This window comes from Cryptomeria japonica, chromosome 1 (assembly GCF_030272615.1).
Source record: "Cryptomeria japonica chromosome 1, Sugi_1.0, whole genome shotgun sequence".
Taxonomy (NCBI): Eukaryota; Viridiplantae; Streptophyta; class Pinopsida; order Cupressales; family Cupressaceae; genus Cryptomeria; species Cryptomeria japonica.
Window position 1 is genome coordinate 29,512,800 of NC_081405.1, and position 22,251 is coordinate 29,535,050.

Sequence of the window (22,251 nt, forward strand, 5' to 3'; positions counted from 1 at the left end):
ACAAGGATTCAAAAAGATACGTCAACAGTGATTCCAAACTGATAAGCAATGTCAAATATTTCCATTGCAAGTGCATCTAGTAAGTATTTAGTGACGAGTATTAACCTTATCTAGGAAATATTTAATGATTCTAATTTTTAACTTGAATAACATACCTCGATCCCTCAATAAGAAAGTTGATCATATGGCAATCAAGAAGTCAAACTACATGTAGGATCTCTCCGCATTTGGTATTACCAGATTTTGTTTAGAGTTTCTGTATTTATGTCCTTCCTGAATATATTATTGCCTACTGGCTGACCCAGATTTGTATTTCGTGTAATATAGTCAATAGAGTCTCTTATTTAAAAAGTTAAATGACATTGTTCCACAAGACTATCTCATGCTGCAAGTTGTTCCCTTTTGCAAAGAAACAAACCCAATCCAGGAAGCCAAAAGATTAACCTGGGGGTAACGTAGCAATCAGTTTACAAGTGAAGCAACGCCTACTAATATGGAAATAATGTTTAGCTTTCTCTATAGCAGAATTCATTAAATCAATGAATGAAACAATAACTATTGAATAACAAGATTAACTGATTTTACATATTAAAAATGACCTGGTTGAAACACCATGGACCGCTACATATTCTCTTCATAAAATCTATCAGCTAAGATCACGATATGCATACAACTTACAAAAATGATCAAGAGCAATCACATTTTACTACCAAAAAATAATCACATTTCAAATGCGGTCAAGATCAAATGGGATTCTGGACAGCTGGACTTCCTGCAATCCAACTCCAAACACCACCTGAGCTTTGTTTTTGTGCAGCTCGTGTAGCAGCTTCATCCGATGCAGCTTTTTGGCGCCGAAGCAACTCAAGCTCCTTTTGTAAAGCTTCGAGTGAAAGAAGCTTTTTCTGTAGCTCAACAACATCTACCTGCATTGAATCAAGGAAAGCATACAAAGTACATGATTCAACACACAAAAATATGGAGCTCCTTCAATCCAGCTATTAGATCATGCATTCAAATAAACTTAACCCTGATTAGTAACATGAAATTGTCCATATATATCAACATACTTCTAGTTTGAAGCACCTAGACTGTTCAGTAGCTAACTGGTCACGCACCGATTGCAATTCCTGTAGATAGACAAGACAAACACACAAAAATTAAATCATGCCATTTTTTTCTCTCCTTTCAATTTAATATCAAAAAGAATAAACCACTTGCCATCTTGGAAATTAATAAAATGTTTCTTAAACAACATAAGAAATAGTAATTTTTTAACTGCCTATTTGGTCTTACCTTAATTAACTCCTTGTGTGTAGTTTGTGCCTCAGTAAGCCCTTGCCTGAGGCTAGAGTTCTCTTCTCGTATCGTTAGAAGTTTAGTCTCTAAGCTCTCTTTCTCGCATTTTAATGTTGTTATAATCCGTTCTCTTGCCTCTTGATTTCTTTGATGCTGTAATTGTTCAAAGAGGAGATTTCACTATGCAGACAAAGGAGGATGCGATATACTGTATAAAACATGAAAATAATTTTTTATTTACCAAAGGCTCCAATTTTGGATTGTCCATAAGGATCTCTCTAACTTTGCTGTCTTGTACTGCATCCACAGAATTTGCAGCAATGGTCCCATTTGATGTTGGCATTGGCGGTGGAGGAAGAGGAGGAACTGCATAGGCAGCTGCAACTGATGCAGCTGCTGCTGCAGCAGCTGGAGATTCCAAAATCTTTGGTCGTGGGGGACCCTGGTAATGTGGTTTTAAGATGTGAACCTGCAACCAGAGAAACTTCTATTACAGTTGGTAACTGATCAACCATAATCTTATTTCAGCAAGTAATCAAGGTTTAAAGGAGAATAATGAAATATTTTCTCATGAGCCATACCTAATGAATATAATTTCTGCAAATTACTAACCCGAAACTGAGGGAAAATAAATACACTGCTCTCTTAAATAGCATACACAAAAAGGAATCAAAAATGATGTGTTGCCATGGGTCACACACAACTAGTTCTGAATTGAACAACCTTTACTATTTATAGTTGCTCAAAATTTTGATCAATGAAAATGAGAAAGCCAGTCATGAGATAACCTATGAGGCTTTGTTATGGAATAAGGCAAGCTATATTACGATAATAGATAGTTTCTATTTATTGTTAGTGGTTATCTACTGTAATATTCTGTAAATACTTAGTTAGCTGTTAGCTAGAATAGAATGTTTCTATTCTTCACGATCGTTTCCTAAGGAAACATCGTCTTTCTTCTTGTATATAAAGATCTATTGATCTCTATTAATATCAAGCAAATATTTTACCAATTACTTCGTAATATGGTATCAGAGCCTGAATAAAGAATTTGTGAATTCTTTTCTAAGATTTTTCGGGCCTCTTGGTTTTGCTGCAGATTTTCAGAAACTTTTTTGTTTTCAGAAGTTTTTCAAACAAAAATTCGTGAAGAATTTTTTCCCTTTTTTTGAAATCTTCTATTTTTTGAGGTTGTTAAGGACTGTGTTCATCTCGTGTAACGGGATTCTTCCTGTTTGAGTCAGTACAGACCCGCCATTTTTTCTACAACCTGCAACTTGGTCAAACCCACGTTTTCTGACTTTCGGCTAGGGTTTTGACCCTCTAGATTCAGTCTAGAAAGATTTCTGAGCACAGATTCGTGGTGGGTTTTTCGAGAGCTCAACTGGGCTATCGTCCATTTTTTTTGGGTGCCTCGATTTTTGTGTCTTGATTTTCGAGCCAGCAGATCCAGATTCCAACAGCTTATTCTTTTTAGGTTTTTCAAGCTCTCTTTTGTGTGCATCTTCATTTTTTTGGATCCTCTGACATTTTGCCTCGAGGTACGTGCCTTCTCAGTTTTTCTCGTTTTTCACATAAATTCGTGCCATGGCATCTCTGACGAATATTATGCTCGAGGGAAATCAGAAGTTCAATGATCAGAACTATAGCACGTGGAAGCAGCGGATGCTAACCATCTTCGAATATCGCGGCAGCAATCAGGTGGTTCTAGGTACTACTCAGCGTCCGAGTACAGCTAGTCCTGATCAAGTTGCATATGACCAGCATAATCGGGAGGCAGTGATGCTTCTCAAATTATCCGTAGTTGATGATTAGCTCCCTTAGATTCCATCCGGCAAAACAGCTGCTGAGATATGGGTGCATCTCAAAACCCTACATGAGACTTTTGATAAAAGCAGGGCCTTCCTTCTCAAGAACACTCTATTTTCTATTGTCATGGATGAGCGAAAATCGCTCCAAGATCACCTGAATAGGATTCAGGAAATCTGTGATCAGTTGCTTGCAATTGGACGCAAAATGGAGGAAGAGGACATTGTGGTAATCACCCTTAAAAGTTTACCCAAGTCCACGCATTTTATCGAAACTCTCAACATCACTTCTACTGGTGTTGATTTGAAGTTCACAAATCTCTACACACTTCTGCTTCAGCAAGATCAATGGACACAGAAGTTCGGTAGCAGTTCCAGCTCCACCTCCACAGAACAAGCCTTTGTTGCTAATTCTTTTCACAAGGATAAGGGCAAGTCTCATTCTCAGCAGTCTTCTCAGTAGAAACCCTCTGCTCCTGCATCAGAAGGCTCCAAGAAAAAGAACATTCAATGCAACTACTGCCACAAGTATGGTCACATGAAGGTTGAATGTCGAAAGCGCTTAGCTGCCCAAGCTAAGCAATCTAGTTCGCAGCCCAAAGCGAACAATGCAGAGCACAGTGAGCAGACAAAATCTGCCTTTTACGCTTTCATGGCTAAAAGACCCACAGATCATGTCAAATCGTCTGCCTGGTATATTGATTCAGGTGCCTCTCGTCATTTCACCCACCGTCGAGACTAGTTCACTGACTACCAGCCTTATTTAGATTCTATTATATTTGGTGGCGGGGAAGAATACACGATTGTCGGCAACAGCAACATTCAGATTCAGTCTGCTGGGAAGAATCTCATTTTCCTCAATGTCTTCCATGTTCCAGGGATGGAACTCAATCTACTCTCAGTCAATCAGATGTTGCGACACTCTCCACGGTTGGATGTCACCTTCAGTTCACATCAGTGCACCATCACTGATCGGGAGACTCAGTCAGTTGTTGCAGTTGGTCTTGAGGATCATGGTATTTTCAGACTCGCAGATTCTAGTGTTTCTCAAGACCTCGCTATGGCTGCTCAGCAATCTTCTCTCAGTACACTTTGGCATCAACGATATGGGCACTTAAATGTGCGCTATCTTGCTCAACTTTCTCGGGACGCGCTTGTCCTCGGATTGCCAGAGATTCAGACTCAGTAGCTTGGAGTTTGTGATGCATGCCAGGCTGGGAAGCAACATCGCACACCCTTCAAAAGTGGCGATTCATGGTGGGCTTCTCGGGTACTTCAGCTTGTTCATGTTGATATCTGCGGCCCTATGGCTACTCCTTTTGTTCTTGGGTCCAGGTATTTTCTGTTGTTTGTTGATGACTTCAGTAGAAAAATGTGGGTCTATTTTCTTGCAAAGAAATCAGAAGCGTTTACTGTATTTCAGAAGTTTAAACCTCTAGTTGAAAAAGAGTCTGGGAAATCTATTATTGCTCTTAGATCAGATAATGGGGGGGAATTTTGTTCTAATGAATTCTCTAGCTTTTGTGATATTCATGGCATTAAGGGCCAGTTAACCACACCCCACACACCCCAACAAAACAATGTAGTTGAACATCGGAATAGAACAATCACTCAGATGGCTAGATCCATGCTCAACCACAAAGATGTTCCGAAGCAGTTTTGGGCAGAAGCAGTTAACACTGCAGTCTACCTTTTGAAACAGTCACCCACTGTGGCGGTCAAAGGCAAGACTCCGGAAGAGGCTTGGTCAAGTCACAAGCCCAAAATCAGTCATCTGAAGGTTTTCGGCTCCCTTGCTTATGTTTGGATCCCTGATGCTTCACGCACCAAGTTGGATGCCAAGAGCCAGAAAATTATGCTTACTGGATACAGTAGTCTTCACAAAGCCTACCGCTTGATCGACATTGAGACATCTCATCTCCTATATAGTCGTGATGTAGTCTTTGATGAGCAACGAGGACCCTTCATGCCTGTCTCTCTTGTTCCTGATTCAACAGACCAACCTATGAAGGCTCATGATTTGGGAGTTAGACTTCCATTAGGTCCACCTGATGGGAGGGCTCCTACAGCTCCAGTTATCGCGGTGATTCCTGTACATACACCTCCTGCTTCTCTTGCAGGATCACCCAGATTTGCAGATGCTTCACCTGATTTTGATCTAGATTCTTCTGATGAGGAACCTAATCATAGAGCATCTCCTGATGCTAATGTTGGTCCTTCTCCTCTCCGGCCTAAATGGTGGGCCAAGACACTTGCTGATCTTCGGGATAATGAACTCATCGATGGGAGAACTACTCGGAAAAAGAGCAAACCTGCAGGGACAGTTAATTTTGCTCTCATGGCCAACATTCACAGTGTGTTTGAACCTCAGACATACTCCGAGGCCAAAGGTATTCCAGAGTGGGAACAAACTATGCAATCTGAACACCAAAGCCTGTTGAATAATCACACCTGGGAACTCTCTGATCTTCCACCAGGGAAGAAACCCATTGGTTGCAAATGGGTCTACAAAATCAAATACAAGTCTGATGGTACTTTGGATAAGTACAAAGATCACATAGTTGCAAAGGGCTTTTCTCAGCGTCAGGGCATTGATTATGAGGAGACCTTTGCTCCTACAGCAAAGATGAGCACTATTAGATTAGTCCTAGCCATGGCAGCACAGTTTGGTTGGAAGGTCCATCAGATGGACGTCAAGAGTGCTTTCCTGAATGGTGACCTACAAGAAGAGGTCTACATGACGCAACCTCCAGGTAAAAAACACCAGGTTCTCAGACTGGTGAAAGCTCTCTATGGTTTGAAGGAGGCCCCTAGGTCATGGTACATGAAAATTGATAAGTACCTCAGTGATCAAAGCTTCAAGAGGAGTTCTTCAGACTCAAACTTGTACATCAAAAGTACTGACAATGATATCATCCTTCTAGTCATTTATGGGGATGATTTGATCATCACCGGCAGTTCGGCATCTTTGATTCAGGGAATCAAACAGAGTTTATGCCAGTCTTTTGACATGACTGACCTTGGGCTCATGCATTATTGCCTAGGTGTTGAGGTTTGGCAGCAACTTTCTGGTATATTCATTTCTCAATCTAAATATGCTAGGGCTCTATTAGACAAGTTTCGTATGCAGCATTGCAAGACTGCATCTACACCTATGGAGAAAGGTTTGAAGTTATCAGCCCAGTCTGATTCTCCTCTCGTTGATGATACTACATACAAGCAACTAGTAGGTAGTCTCATCTACCTCTCTGCTACTAGACCTAATATCAGCTTCGCAGTCAGCTACATTTCACGCTTTATGACAGCTCCCAAGGCTGATCATTGGATAGCCGCAATGCGTGTGCTTCGTTATGTGAAGGGCACTACTGATTATGGAATTCTCTACTCTCAGAGTGCTAATCCTAGACTCCGTGGATTCATAGATTCAGATTGGGCCGGCTCTGTTGACGATAAAAAGTCAACTTCTGGATATGTGTTTAGTTTGGGATCCGGTGCCGTCACATGGACCAGTAAGAAGCAGTAGGTTATTTCTCTCTCCTCTACAAAGGCCGAATACAAAGGGGTAGTTAAGGCAGGTTGTGAAGCTGTTTGGCTTCGCCGGATGCTTGGGGATGTGCAGATGTCACCAGCAGGACCGACCACCTTGTTTGTTGATAACGATGGCGTTATCAAGTTAGCACGGAATCCAGTCTTCCATGAACGAACCAAGCATGTAGATGTTCATTGTCATTACATACGGCAGCTGGTTGAAGACAAGATCATAGACTTGCAGTATGTTCCTACAGCTGGGATCAGACTGCAGACATTTTCACCAAGCCACTCGGTCCAGATAAGTTTGTCAAATTCAGAGGACAACTTGGTGTAGTGGATAGATTAACCATTAAGGGAGGGTATTACGATAATAGATAGTTTCTATTTATTCTTAATGGTTATCTACTGTAACATTTTGTAAATACTTAGTTGTTAGCTAGAATAGAATGTTTCTATTCTTCATGATCGTTTCCTAAGGAAACATCGTCTTTCTTCTTGTATATAAAGATCTATTGATCTCTGTTAATATCAAGCAAATATTTTACCAATTACTTCGTAATAAGCTATACCTATTAACAACCAATGGAAATTCCCTTCAATGAAAGGGGAAAAGGTCTTCATGCCTATTATGATATTTCTCTGAAAAAAATGCAAAAATTAAGAAAACAGCAGACCACTTCGAGGGGTTTGTCATGTTCCTGCCTATTAACAACCTCTTACCCAGAGAAAACGGAAACAAATAAATCAAAATACACCATTGATCAGAAAATCGTCTCATTTATGAGACTTCACACATCCAAGAAAATAGTTTTGTATCAATGTAAAATACAGGCGTAGATTTCATCAAGATATGCATTAACAAGGAGCGCTTACATACAAAACAGCCGCAGGTTATTATTAAGTTAATAGCAATTAAATTAATAACAATCAGTGGTAGTTAGAGGCAACGGTTACCAAGGGGGAGATGCCACCTTAGAGGGAAGAGATGTGGACCATGGAAGAACATGACTCTTCCATCCAAAGGAAGAGATATATATGGAAGATTGGCATTCAAGAAGGGAGGGGAATCAGAAAGGAAGAATAGAAGCAGTTTCAGAATTAATACAAATAGTCAGCAGACTTATATATCTCCAAGTATTTGGTACGATGCATAAGAAATAGAATTCTGATCTGGATATCTTGTCTTACACATAATAATATATAATGATAAGAAATTAACAGTGTTGTTAATATACATTTATATATTTCTATCTTTGCTATTATGATATTGTGCATAATAAATTATAGTGAAGATCCCTTAATACTTTATCCAACCATCTCATTATGGAGGGGAGAATGAAGCACATGATAAGGAATGCAAGTAGCATTGAGTTCCATTAGGTACGCCAACCCCGGGTAGGGCCAAGTGGCTGAAAGGTGGGTGTCATTCCGTGCTTTTGGGCTTGATGGAAAGAGATAGGCTTGACGCACCTTATGTGATCTCCCAAGGTAGTCCACAATGTAGATGGTTTGTTAGGGGAAGTCTTATTGAATCCCACATACACATTAGGTAATTTACAATGGTGGTTAGGAATCTCTTTAACAAATTGATGATTGTATGCTTTCTAACTTGATTGCTAGAATGACAACTATAGCAATCAAGGATATTAGAATGATAACTAACTTGATTGCCAGCCTTAAATCAAGACATCAAAGTTGGCAAGTTGCATTTCTTAAATATACTTCATATCTCATTTGGTGATTCCAAAGGCAAAATAAAGGAATATCCCAAAAGGGAACATTACAAGGGTGGCATCCAATGATCAGAAAATAATATATGAATTCAGTACTTTGAGGTTATGGTAATTTAGGAGAGACGTCCTCCTTATTTATAGGCCTAACTATGTAGGTACACACCCCCTCATCCTAATTAAGAAGGCTTAAGGTATTAACCAAAACTAAAGCTAAGGTTAAGCATGCCACAAGTGCTTCACCTTATTATATTTAAAAAGATAAAATATTAGGGACCTAATATGCCCCTCCCCTTAAGAAAAGCATTGTCCTCGATGCTTACCAACTTTGGATGCTTCTACATGAATTGTTCATCTTCCCATGTTGCATCTTCAACTGGCAAATTCTTTCACTTAATTAGGAAATCCGAGATGGCTCTGTTTCACAATCGTTTCACTCATTCCTCAATGATTGCCTCAAGTTCTATAATAAACTTGTTTTCTTCATCAAACTAAGGCAATTCTAACTGGACTAGAATATTGTTACTTGTTACAATTTTTGAACAGGAGACATGGAATATAGGATGAATTTTGGAAGAGGGTGAAGTTCTAACTTATAAGCTACACTTCCTATATTGGCATTGTGGTGTCATTGATGTCAAACGGTATGGGATGACTACCGGTAGTAGAGATATATGTGCAACATTGTTATGAAGAGAGTACATGATGTGATATCTTGGATATCATTCTGTGTTGCAGGTCACCGATAAGGAAAGGATGTCAACTGGTAAGTGATGTGTTGACATGGGAAGTCAAATCAACCGAGTGGTTGTCAGCCTGCAAAGGTCATGACCAGTGTACAAGCAGGATGGGCAAGGTGTTTGAGCGGTTGTTTGTGATGAAGAGGCAGAATGTTACCTAAATCACATCAACACTGGAGGAGAAGAATGAACAGATCACAGGTATGTTGTAAGGTTGCAAAACGGCAGGACTCCCACCAGATGAAGAATGCAGTCACCATATGAAGAGATGACTGACAGTGAATGTGCTCACACCAGATCACATGTGCCTGTTTGAAGATATGTTGCACAAACAGGGAAGTCACATGAGTGCATTGCAGGATGAAGATGACAAGGTGTCACTCCACCGGTAAGTGGAGCTTATCTCCAAGTATGCATAGTGTGCATCATGGTTCTATGAGATAAGAGAGAAGAGGCAAAGGCAAGTACTTAAAGGCTCACACCGGATCTACCGGTGAAACAAAAGGAATGCCTCAAGTGCATGAGAAAAGGGTTATGCACTAGACCGACAGTGAAGGCATGTTGAGATGACGGTACAGATGAAAAGTGATGAGTTTGTCAGCATGACAATCAGGTTGAGTTTTGGTCCGAGCTGATTAGGAGAAGGCAAGGCTGAGTAGATGCAGTCAGAGGAGAATGGGCAGATTGAAGATGGAGTCTGGTGAAGGTTGATGACATGGTGTCATCAAGAGTGTTTACCGGTATGTAAGTCCACTAGTAATATGAGCAAGATGCAAATGCAGATGTCTTCCCACCTTGTGGGAATAAGCATGTTTTGGATAGACATGTCTAGAGACTGGTCTTGGTGTTCCACCGGCAGTTCAGCAAAGTGCAGACTTGAGTAGTTAACCGGTAGAATGTGAGATACCAGCAAGGTGGTTAGTGTCGGTAGGGTTGGTGAACCGGTATGGGCATACCGGTTATGTGTGTGGTCAGTGACCAAGCTAAACTGACAGAGTAGTGTGATGAGGAGGATACCGACTGTGATGCCACGCGGAGCTAAGGTGGCGGATGAAACATGCACAGGTCGGTGAAGTGAGGTCGGTAAGGTCGTTGTGATGTTCGACATGAATGGTGACTGCAAAGCTCGAGGAAGAGTTGCAGAGTTGTGCGGCTCGAGATCCAGGACAGATTGATTGTGTGGATCGGAGTAGGCGACGGAAACAACTGGGCCATTTATGGTGATTGACTGAGGAAAGCCGACAGATTGGTTGCAAGTTGCTGAAGAAGGCGTGTTTTGGAAGACACGATATTGGCGGAAATGTGCAGGCAGTCATCTCAGAGTTGTGATCCGATCAAATCTTATTGGATTCAATGTGCCTCGTGATCTGTGGATAAAACCCTAAGGCGCCAAGTTGAATTGGTTCTTGGCGGGAAGTGTGTGCTATAAATGTGCAAGCAAAAGACATTGTCATGTGCTGCTGTTGAAGAAAAGAAAGATATTGTGCTATTGCGAAGTGATTAAGTGTTACTTCTGCATGTGAGAGAAAATCAGCCAAGTGCTCAGAGAGTATCTGAGACAAGAGGGAGAGTGAAGAGCAGAACCGGTAGTGGTTATACCGGCAGAGCAAAAGGGAAGAGAGCTGCGAAGAAGGCAAACAGTGGACCGGTAGAGTTTAGCACTGGTAAAGTGCAAAGCAGTGAAGAGGAGATACTGCAGAGAAGAAGAGTAGAAGAGGTGTACCGGTAGGGTTTACCGGCAGAGAAGCAGCAAGTGAAGAGCGGCAAGAGAAGTGAGTCGGTGTTGCAGAGAAGGTATCTCGCCGGCAGAGTAAGGTATATCAAATGGTTGCAAGATTCACTTGTAACAAGACAACTACTTTTGTAATTGATGTTTTTATTGTGAACACTGAGTTGTAGCTCGATGCAGGGGTTGTAGCTCCTTTGGGTTGTAGCCCATAAACAAGTTAGGGGTTGGTGCCCTAAATCAGGGGTTGGTGCTCCTTGGGTTGGTGCCCTAAATTAGGGGTTGGTGCTCCTTGGGTTGGTGCCCAAAACATTGTAACAGAGTTTTCATTGTGATGCTGGATTGGAGCAGTAGACTCCAGCAGCATTGCTCACTGAGGTTTTTCCCATCTTGGGTTTTCCTCGTACATCCTGGTGTTATGAGATGTCTCTTTGTGTGTGATTGCATTTGTTTTTGTCTCCCCACTAACCGATAAGTCTGCATAGAGTTAGATCTATTAACCGGTATGCTCACATAGGATAGCTAAAAGGAAAGGAGTTGAGAACCACTGATTCACCCCCTCCCCCTCTCAGTGGTGCATTGTGTCTAACATCCTATTCAATGAAGCACCTTATAGGGGCCATATAAATTGGGTGCAAGCTTGATTTTCTTATGTTGATTAAGTGACATTTGCTTATAAGGTTGTAACTGAAGAAACACCCAACCTCCCTCCTGAAATGCCTCTCACTATGATGTTGATCTGCTTGTTTCATCTCATTTTGTGCCATAACTAAATTATCCTTAAGGATTTGTAACATTTCTTGTTGGTGTTGAACCAATGCTCTACTACATGAGCTTTGGAATGAGATTGTAAATAAGATATAGTAGATTGTGGGAGTAGGTATAAAGAGCCTCAAATGGAGTCATTTTTTATGATGTGTTATACCATCACTCTGCTAGTGGTAGCCATTTGGACCATTGTGTTTGTTTGTCAGAAGCGAAACAATGTAAATATCATTCCAAATAATTATTCATAATTTTTGTTTCACAATGCAAATAAGTTTGTCCAAAATATGCTAGTGAACATAGGGACATGATGATTTTGGGAATTCCATGAAGCTTTTGTACATTTTCCATAGATATTTTTGCCATTGTACTAACATGAAAGGAATGAGAGTCCACAAAAATGTGGAAACTTAGTGAGCTTGTCCACAACCAATATTACATCAAAATTATTTGACTTCAGCAACCACATAATGAAGCCCGTTAATATTTCCTCCCATAATTGTGCTGGAATGCCAAATGGTTGCAAGACGCCTAGAGTCTTCATTGTTTTACAAATAGATGAAAAATGCATTGATTACTTGCAGAAATCACAAGTACTCCTGCACCAAAACTGATGGTGAGTAACTTGCGCAAAAACTCGTCACTGGTTTTTATGCAAACTCATGGCAATTTTTTGCACAAAACTCATCCAAAATGTTAAACATTGAACTTTTTGTAAAGATTCTAGGGTTTCTAGTCTTAATTTAAATCAGGTCTTCGAAAAATGAATTCAAAACCAGTTTGAAAAAAAAAATTGGAACCAAAAATAAACTTCACACCTCACTGATTAAGTATATTGCATGTTACTTGAACCTCACACAACATAACGATAATATAGCTCACAATCTCCAGTTTATTTGCAAAAAAATGTAGATAATTGTTTCTATTCAAAATAACCAAAAACTTGGATAGAGATGGAAGAATTTTCGGACTCTAGCACTATAAGCACATTACAATAATGACAGGAACCTCCATTGTTCAGATTTGGATTGGTTTCCCTATGAAATGTGGCCATAGCATTTATTTGGAAATGGACTGGTTACACAAACATATAATTGCCTGCAAACGCACATAAGTCAGCCTCCAATGATGTCCAGATTGAGGCACACAACCCTCAGGGATATTGCCTTAATCCCTCAAGCCCACATGTGCCAATCACCAAGTTGATGAGAACAGGGTTTCTTGACTAGTGACAGATGTTCATAACTGATTTGATGTCATGCCCCTGATCTTTCCTCAATAATAAGCCTGTAAGTGAAATCGTCTTACAAGGTAAGACTTCACGATTTCAACAATAAATCATTGCTAAGGTTAAACAATATCCAGTCATGCTATATGATCGGTTCAGCTATGAACGGTTCTATTGGTCAAACCCATGTTAAGGCTGTTACATCTGTCAAATACTTGTTAAGGGCTGAAGATTAACATCGGTTACAAGGGAAATCCCAAATTAATATCAATCCAATTTATCAGAATGACATAATCTGATTGATCATATAACAGTAATTAAAACTGATGGTTTGATTTGACAAGAATGATCCAACTCAATAAGACTGCAATCAATCCAATTTGACATCAATGACGAGTGTGCCAACAAAAGAATCCCAAATTAATATCGATGGCATTAAGACAGGATTAATAATGGTTAAGGCCTCATGAGGGTGAAGAGCAACATCTAAAAGAGCAAGTCCATTTGATAAGACACCCATCAGTAAAGTGTCATGTTCTTACAACTGAACCAAGGGATATAAAGGATCATGAAGGAGATCATAAAGATAATCGGGTACTCAACAAGGAGACAAATCATTTTTTTCTGACAAATATCATTTGGCAGGCAACTAAGTATGCTGTAAGTTACTCATGAATTAATACTGATTTACAGAATGTTATATCGGAATTCTGCTAAGAATAAGAGGGCCAATATAGGGTCTAATACATATGCTGTAGTATTTATCAATAATAGTAGAGTCAGATTTATACTTAGTTCTTATACATTCGTAATACTTGAAAGACCAAGATATTAAACGATCTAGTCCTTGATCTTCCACTAATGCCTTTGTGAGGATAGGTAGGGTTTGTGTAGAGAGAGGCGGATCCTCACAAGACTAATAAGTCCCAAGATGGGGTATGGATGGGTGTTCCAGAAACCTTGAGGGAGAAGTGCCAAGATGGGGTAGGGACCCATGTTCCTGAAACCTTGAGGGAGCCTTCTTGTAGATTAGTTACCACGTGCCCTAGTATAGTAATCCTCCCATCCTCCGTTAGGTTTTGTCAGTTTTTAGATCAGAATTGAAATAAGCAGAAACACAACACAGAACAATGAACACGGTATTTTACCCTAGGAAAACCCTCCTACTCGAGGGACAAAAACCTAGCAAAATATTCTCTTATAATCAGAAAAAATAAGTGCAGAAATAGCACTCAACAATCAGGCCCTAGAAAGGGCGAATCTTATAAAATGAATCTGCACTTGCATATAGTGCAATTTCTTTAGATGCACAAAATATTTAACTCGTCTCCTGAAGTTGAATCTGCTGCTCTTGAAGGGCGACCCTGCTGTTGAAGATATTTGAATTGGAATGGATTGAATGATGATAAAATGAGGAGACACCTTCTCCTATATATACAAGCTAGTTGATCTTTCTTTCTAGGGCCGACCTAGAAGAGTACAAATTTTATTTATAAGACAAAGGCCGACCTGCCTTGAGTTGAATATATTTAAGGGAAAATATCTCCTGAAGCTACAAAACACTAACAAGGCTAGGGAGGTAATAAGGATGAACCCTTAATATAATTGGTTATTGATTGTATTATGAAGAATTAGTTGTTCACTAATCTCAAACGCTTAATTTAAGGCCTAATAATATTTAATGATATATGTTAATTGTTGGTAAACTGGCAGCCTCCTAGTAGGGGACATTACAATTGGTATCAAAGCTATATCCTGCCATCCTGTGAAAAGGTAAGTTAATGCAACATAATCAAAGGGCACAAAGAGCCTTAGAAAGGGAAAGAAAAAACTAGCAACAAACTCTAACCCCAATCAAAACAATAACATGGATGAACCAATGGGAGATGAGTTGAGAAAATCATGGAGTTGACAAGCAAATAATTAATGGATCGGAATGAAAGAACCCAGGTACTTCTGCAGGCCCTACAAAACATGAGTAATTCATTAATGCTATCAGATTTCCACAATCCATATTATAATCTCTTTAAGCTTCTGGATTAGATTGTGTGCCAAAAAAATTTACCATCAATGTTTCGAATCACACTCCATGATTCATCATCAGGATGATGAAAGAGTTCCAAACCTTGATGAATCACGGAGTGTGATTCGAAACGTTGATGGTAAAAAATTTTGGCACAAAATCTAATCCAGAAGCTTAAAGAGAATTATGAGTAATTCAATTAATAATCTTAAGACCAATTCATCAAGTGGGAGAGACATTAGTTCTAACCATTCAGAAAACAATAATGGATCCTCTACATCTAAGATACCAAAACCCTCTTTCCTACCAAGGAATGATATGCCAAGGGAGGAAGAAGAAATTAATCCTCCCCCTAACAGCATGGAGGTAATTGCTGTAGCATACACAAATTTAGACCCTAAGGTGAGAAGAATCATATCATTTAGGGAATTATGTGAAGAAAAGAAACATGAGGCACCTAGAAAAGAAAAGGGACATCCAAGTAAAGACTTGAGACACAAGGTAAATAAAGTAACTCTTCCAAACCTTAATAACAGCCCATGCATGGTTACAAAAGTTGAACACCTATTTTACTCTTAGCCCAATGACAGATGAAGATGCTGTCCAATTTGCTATCCTACACTTAGAAGGGTTGGCACCCAAATGGTGGAACCATGGAATCCACACCCAAGGGCATCACAATGTAACTTCCTATGATCAATTCTCACAAAAAATGACCAAAAGATTTGACCGGAAACATGCCCAAAAAGATTTTAAAGAACTGACTCAGTTAAAACAGCAAGGGGCAGTGGAGGATTACGTAGCTGAATTCCAATGAATTTCAACGAGAGTTTCAGGAGTTGATGAAAATAGGCTAACCTATCTATTTGTTGAAGGATTGAAAGATTCATTCTGAGGATTGGTAAGTGCCCTTAACCCAATATCTCTAAAGGATACCATTGAAAAAGCCTTGAGACTAGAAACATCATCTACAAGTAACAAACCCTTAAACGAGCACACAAAAAATTTCCACAAGGAAGATAGATTACACAAAGTCTTCTCTTTAAGAGATGAACTTAAGAAAAGGAACTTATGCTACAAATGCAAGGAACCTTGGCAACGCAGGCACATTTGCCATAAAGGTGAACCCGAAAAAGAAATATTTACATTACAAATGTAAGGAGAAATGGGAACCAGGGCATAAATGTGAAAAGATAGGTCGAGCTCATAGGATAGAAGCAACCACTGACAAATAGATCAAAAAGAATCCTAGCAAAAAATAAGGTATGATGAAGAAAATCTTAAAAGCATACAATCAAAAGAAGAAGGGACACTGAACAGATGGAGCTTTATTGAGGAACCAATCCAGTAATCATGACACCCTCACAAATATGGCAGCTGAAACCTCTTCATAAAACCTCAAGGTTTCATTGTCAAGAAGGGAATACATACATTCTACTTAATAAGAAAGATTTAGTAATAACTGGCATGTGTATGCTTCGTGTTTGGTTCATTCCTGATCTACTTGTCTACTCTATGAGTGTTTATAATTATTATAGACATATTCATATCATCATAAGATTTATATTTTTGGGTTGATCTGGAATATGAGATGACATTGCAATTGAGCTCATAGATGTGTGTAATGCTTCTTATCCTCATACATAAATTATTGCCTTAACGTAAGAGATATCTATGATATTGTGCAAACGTTTACATTTTCAAGTGATGTGAAAAGAAAGATGAGAGAAAACTTGTCTTATGATTACAAACCATGAAAATTCCAATTCATTGATCGAGATAACCTACTGTGAATTAGAGACAGTGACATATGCATCAAGGATCAAAAAGTTAGCTTAGGGATCCTCCCATAAACAGACTTGGTCAAAAGTACCATTGCTTGAGGACAACCAAATTTAAGAAGGGCAGACTGTCATGCCCCCTCTCTTTCCTCAATAATAAGCCTGTAAGTGAAATCATCTTACAAGGTAAGACTTCACGATTTCACCCATATATTGTTGCTAAGGTTAAACAATGTCCAGTCATGCTATATACATCATGATTGATTCAGCTATGATTAGTTATATTGGTCAAACCCGTGTTAAGGTTGTTACATCTGTCAAACATGTGTTGAGGGCTGAAGATTAACATCGGTTACAAGGGAAATATGTAGAACACAGGTTTACTATTGAGAAGGGGGGATGAATCAGTAGTAAATAAAACTTAAACACTTATCCAATTAATTCTTTTGAAATTTATTCAAAGCTTATAAACTTAATTCTGAAATGAAAGCACCAAACTGAAATCTGAAAGATACACCATACAAAGAAACCAATGCACAAAAGATTACGAGGAAACCCAAGATGGGAAAACTACAGTGAGAAATGCTGCTAGGATCTACTGTCCTAATCCAGCCTCACAGTTAAAATTTCAATTACAATGTTTAAGGGCACCAACCCTAAGGAATCATCAAACCCCTTTTCTAAGAGCACCAACTCTTTCAATTATAACTTTCTTATTTTGAGCACCAACTCAGAATCTTCGAAGCATCAACTACAAACCAATTACAGATTTTAGGTCTGAAAGACTATAATATTGAATGCATTACAAACTGAAATATCAGAAGACTTTAGATATAGAAATCAGTTTTGTATATCATGAAATCAATCTGCGAATAGAACTTTGATTTCTGTCTTCAACCTCTAAATAATCCTGTTCATATAACTCTCTTTGTCATCAGAACTCAAATACCTTCAATACTTAGCACTCACTCCAATTCATTCTTCAACACATCATTCTTTTCTCAAAAATTACAAAGTTTTAGCATTCTCAAAAATTCGTTGCAATCTGATTACCAACACACTTGAAGTTCTCTACACTCAAAGTCTCTATCTTCAAAAACTTAGTCATCATCGAACTTCAACATAAGTCATTTCATCTCTAAAAATATTATCTTCTCCATCGAATCATATAATAAATTAGTTTCAACCCAAGAAGAGTGGTTACAACCGGTATGATTATGAGTTACAACCGATATGATTAGTTTCTCTTCATTAAACTTTTTATATTTCTGAGAGATATATCACCTAATCTTCGATAATAATGTGATGAAAACACACACAACTTAATTGTGATTAGGTATTAGTTTCAACTAATGTTTAACCAGTTCGTACCTGCCATTTATATTTTAAGAAATCCAACTTGAAAATGTAAAACACAATGGCAATTATATAATCATCGTTCTGAACCAAAAGTTTCGATATCTATCTTCTCAGCCAAGGAATCGAATATTGATAAAGCATGATGGAGATTAACATGTTATTTTTCCTGTATATGCTGAACAGGAAAAATCAATCAAACCCTTGCCATCCCATGCCATTTGTATGTCAAACAAGATCCCGTGCCAACTATGCGTTATATATTTCTGCAAAATACTTTATAATTTATCTTGAAACAGGTTCATGATAAAACTCTCCCTTTCATACAATCTGAAATAATCTCAATGTCTATCTTATACATATTCATTTTCAAACAAACAGCTGTGTATCTCAGATCAAAGGAATCCATTAGCCCGTTCAGAATCAGACCACCACAGTCTGCAAGACAGCCATCTGTGCTTGGAGGAATACAAGATATATCAGATATCCATCAATTTCAACTGATCACATGATTTGTCTGAATGGCATAATCTGATTGATCATATAACAATAATTAAAACTGATGGTTTGATTCGACAAGAATGATCCAACTCAATAAGACTGCAATCAATCCAATTTGACATCAATGACAAGTATGCCAACAAAAGAATCCCAAATTAATATCGACTGCATTAAGACAGGATTAATAATGGTTAAGGCCTCGTGATGGTGAAAAGCCACGTCTAAAAGAGCAAGTCCATTTGATAAGACACCCATCAGTAAAGTGTCATGTTCTTACAACTGAACCAAGGGATATAAAGGATCATGAAGGAGATCATAAAGGATATTGGTTGCTCAACAAGGAGACAAATCATATTTTTCTGACAAAAATTGTGTGTTAGCCAACTGGGTATGCTGTAACTTATACATTAATTAATAATGATTAACAGAATGTTATATATGAGTTCTACTAAGAATGGGAGGGCCAATATAGGGTCTAATACATATGCTGTAGTATTTATCAATAATAGTACAGTCAGATTTATACTTAATTTCTTATACATTCGTAATACTTGAAAGACCAAGATATTAAACGGTCTAGTCCTTGATCTTCCACTGATGCCTTCGTGAGGATAGCTAAGATTTGTGTAGCGAGAGGTGGAGTAATTCCTCACAAGACAGGTAAGTCCGAAGATGGGGTATGGATAGGTGTTCCAGAAACCTTGAGGTAGAAGTCCCAAAATGGGGTAAGGACCTATGTTCCCCCATCCTCTGTTAGGGTTAGGGAGGTAATAAGGATAAACCCTTAATATAATTGGTTATTGATTGTATTATGAAGAATTAGTTGTTCACTAATCTCAAACGCTTAATTTAAGAGCTAATAATATTTAATGATATATGTTAATTATTGGTAAACTAGCAGCCTCCTAGTAGGGGACATTACATTTGAAGTGAAGCTCCAAGTCTGATTGCCTGGATCTTCCTATAACAAGTGAATGAAGTTAGTAAAATTTCTTAAGTAGAAATTGCTCAAACAAAGACAAAGTGGGTTCGGTGTCCAGGCTAGTTTTGTTTGCTTCACATTTGTGTCCCAAGTAAATCGTAAAAAGTAGTATTATTTCAACATGAATCTAATATTGCAAAATGCTTCCAAGGAACATGCATAAATACCTATTTGATCACCAAGAAAGCACAGGGACAAGTCTGCCTTCAAATTTGTTTAAAATTAATAATAAAAATATTATATTAATTATATAAATATATTATTATTTTATTAGTGTTAAAAAACACTTAAAAATTTAAAATTAAATAACATTACGCATTTTGGGTGATAGAAACGTGACAATCCTCCTGCCCCAAACAATTTCAGACTTGGGTGATTGAAGATCTCCACTACCTCCCAACTAGCACCCTCAATAAGCAATTTTTTTCATTTCACCAAATATTTTGAAATAACTCCGTTTTTCAGCTTCTTCTCCTTCACATTGAAGATTGACTTGGGCTCCAAAATCAATTTTCCTTCATCATCAAGTGGGGGAAGCTCCAAAGGAGTAATCTGTTGTCCAAGGGCCTTCTAAGGCATTACTCGTTAAAAATGTTATGAATCCTATTATTTTTAGGAAGTTTCAGCTCATACACAACCTCCCCAATCCTCCTCATGATCTTATGAGGTCCATAACATCATGGTTTCAACTTCTTGGCACCACTTCTCTTGAATGTAAAATGTCTATATGGCTGTAACATCAAGAATACTTTGTCTCCCATCTCAAAAATCCTTTCAGTTTGGTGGCAATCAACATACAGCTTCTACTGGTTTTGGGACTATTGTAGGTTAGCTTTGAGCACCTTCACAATGTCCAAAGTTCAAACTTTGTTGAGTATCTCTAGCCTTCAATACTCTACCATCTTGTAGAGTGGTGGAATGGGGTTCACTAGTCTAAACATGCAAACTAGGACTCAAACCCATTCACATCAATTCACATTAAGGAAATGACCAATAGGCCCAACTTCAAACCTATTGGGTGAGAGTTGGGCACAATGATTGGTTGTTTCCTTGTTGAGAATAACTGCAATTGGATAGGACTGAATTATTAAATGCAAGAAGTAGGCTAATGATGCAAAATTGAGAGTAATTAGCATAGACAGTAAGCTACAAAACAGATATGCAAATTTTGAAGACAGATCTGGAAACAGAGATCAGAAAAGAGCATGAGTTTGCAATTCGAGCCCGAAAGTGCTCGATTATGTTGCTAGGCGTGCTAGTCTTGAAGATATCTAAAGTGGATATCGGAAACAGATTTGGCATCAAGATGTCACTCAAAATATCTCCCTAAAATTTCATTGGAAAAGTGTCAAACTATGTGGCTAAGCCATAATATCCAGAGTTTTCTGCTTCTTCAAAGTTTGAATTTCTTTGTCTCAGTTTGCGCTATTTGAATCTGTATTCCTTCTCTACTAAACCTGTAAACTACACACACAAAAGAAGAAAAATGGTGTTGGGTTGAAAGAGATTTGCCTAGGTCAAATCCTGGGTTTGGAATTAACCTCGTAATGATGAATAAATAGAAAAGAGAGATTAACCTTGTAGGGAAGAGGCTAGATCTAGAATAAAATGTAGAATTGAAATGTTTACTTGTTATCACTTGAGCCTGCACCCCTGTTTGCTAAGCTATCAACTCAGCAAGCTTGTGACACATGGGAACTCTCCTAGGCGTGCGGATTGCCTAAAACTTGGAGTGAACCTCCAGAGTGTTGACGTGTATTTTGTACACAATCATACACAGAATAAAATACCGACAGGCATCTTATCCTCTCTTGAGAAAATAGTCTCTAACTGCTGAAGATCTGCAAAAAGGATCAGTTAGGTAGACTCCAAGGTTCTTTTAGTGGGATCTCCACGTGTGGACAAGCTTTTTTAGTGGTATGATGTGATTTGCTGTTTCCTCCAAGGCGTCTTACGGATTCAAAAGTTCGAAGATTTTACTAAACTAAAAGGAACTTTCAAAAAATGGAAAAAGGACAGGGTTTAAGGAAGTCTAGTCTAGCCTAACCCTATGAACGACTTAGCATGAATGAGATTTGGCAAGACTCAACCAACTTCAATTTTGCCATAAGATAACAACTCAATTGAAATTAGTGCAATCTTCTAAGGTAATAATGGTGTTCAATGCATCAAAGATCAAGGACACTACTACGAAGGTACATATCCTAGATGCGAAAATGCTTGAAGGTTAAGGACTCAAAATGTTTTCCAGTCGACCACACAAGGCGTTCCTACAATCAGCAAAAAGCTAGTGGTTTGGATAGCGAATCCTACCAAATATCGAATCTCACACTTAGCCTTTCAAATTAACAAACTATTTTGATTGAGCGTGATTCAAGTACATCCAACAACCATGAAGATAACTTAAGAAATTTGCAACAAAACACCATAACTTCAATATTTTATTGATTTCCAAGTCATCATATACAACAATTGCTTGAATTTCTCTCTTCAAGACTCAATCTTGCTACAAAATAAAAATTGCTTCTAACTCTAATCTCTCTATTACATCAACTATTATCTCTCACACTTATTCACTATTTTTCTATTATCAAATGAAATGAAAAATGGGGGTATAAATAGCATCCCCAGTTACAATGAAAGGTCCAGATTGAAAGTAAATCAATGGACAAGATCATGACACCTAAACCCTAATTAGGGTTTGCTACAAATGACCTCCTTTCTACTGAACAACATTAAATACATAGCCAAATATTAAATTTGGCACAAAAATCTAGGAGG

The 22,251-nt window shown here is 38.4% G+C and overlaps 1 protein-coding gene across 1 annotated transcript in view; it reads right to left on the reverse strand.

Moving 5' to 3' along the window:
- Nucleotides 1-322: 322 nt before the first annotated feature.
- The window catches only part of LOC131038899 (acyl-CoA-binding domain-containing protein 4), a 106,776-nt gene continuing 84,847 nt past the window's right edge, over nucleotides 323-22,251 (reverse strand). The window contains exons 15-18 of the mRNA XM_057971462.1: nucleotides 1,541-1,768; nucleotides 1,297-1,452; nucleotides 1,071-1,130; nucleotides 323-926 (exon numbers count right to left, since the gene is read on the reverse strand). Coding sequence (XP_057827445.1) covers nucleotides 744-926; nucleotides 1,071-1,130; nucleotides 1,297-1,452; nucleotides 1,541-1,768 — 627 coding nt within the window. The 3' untranslated portion in view covers nucleotides 323-743. The remainder of the gene's footprint in view (nucleotides 927-1,070; nucleotides 1,131-1,296; nucleotides 1,453-1,540; nucleotides 1,769-22,251) is intronic.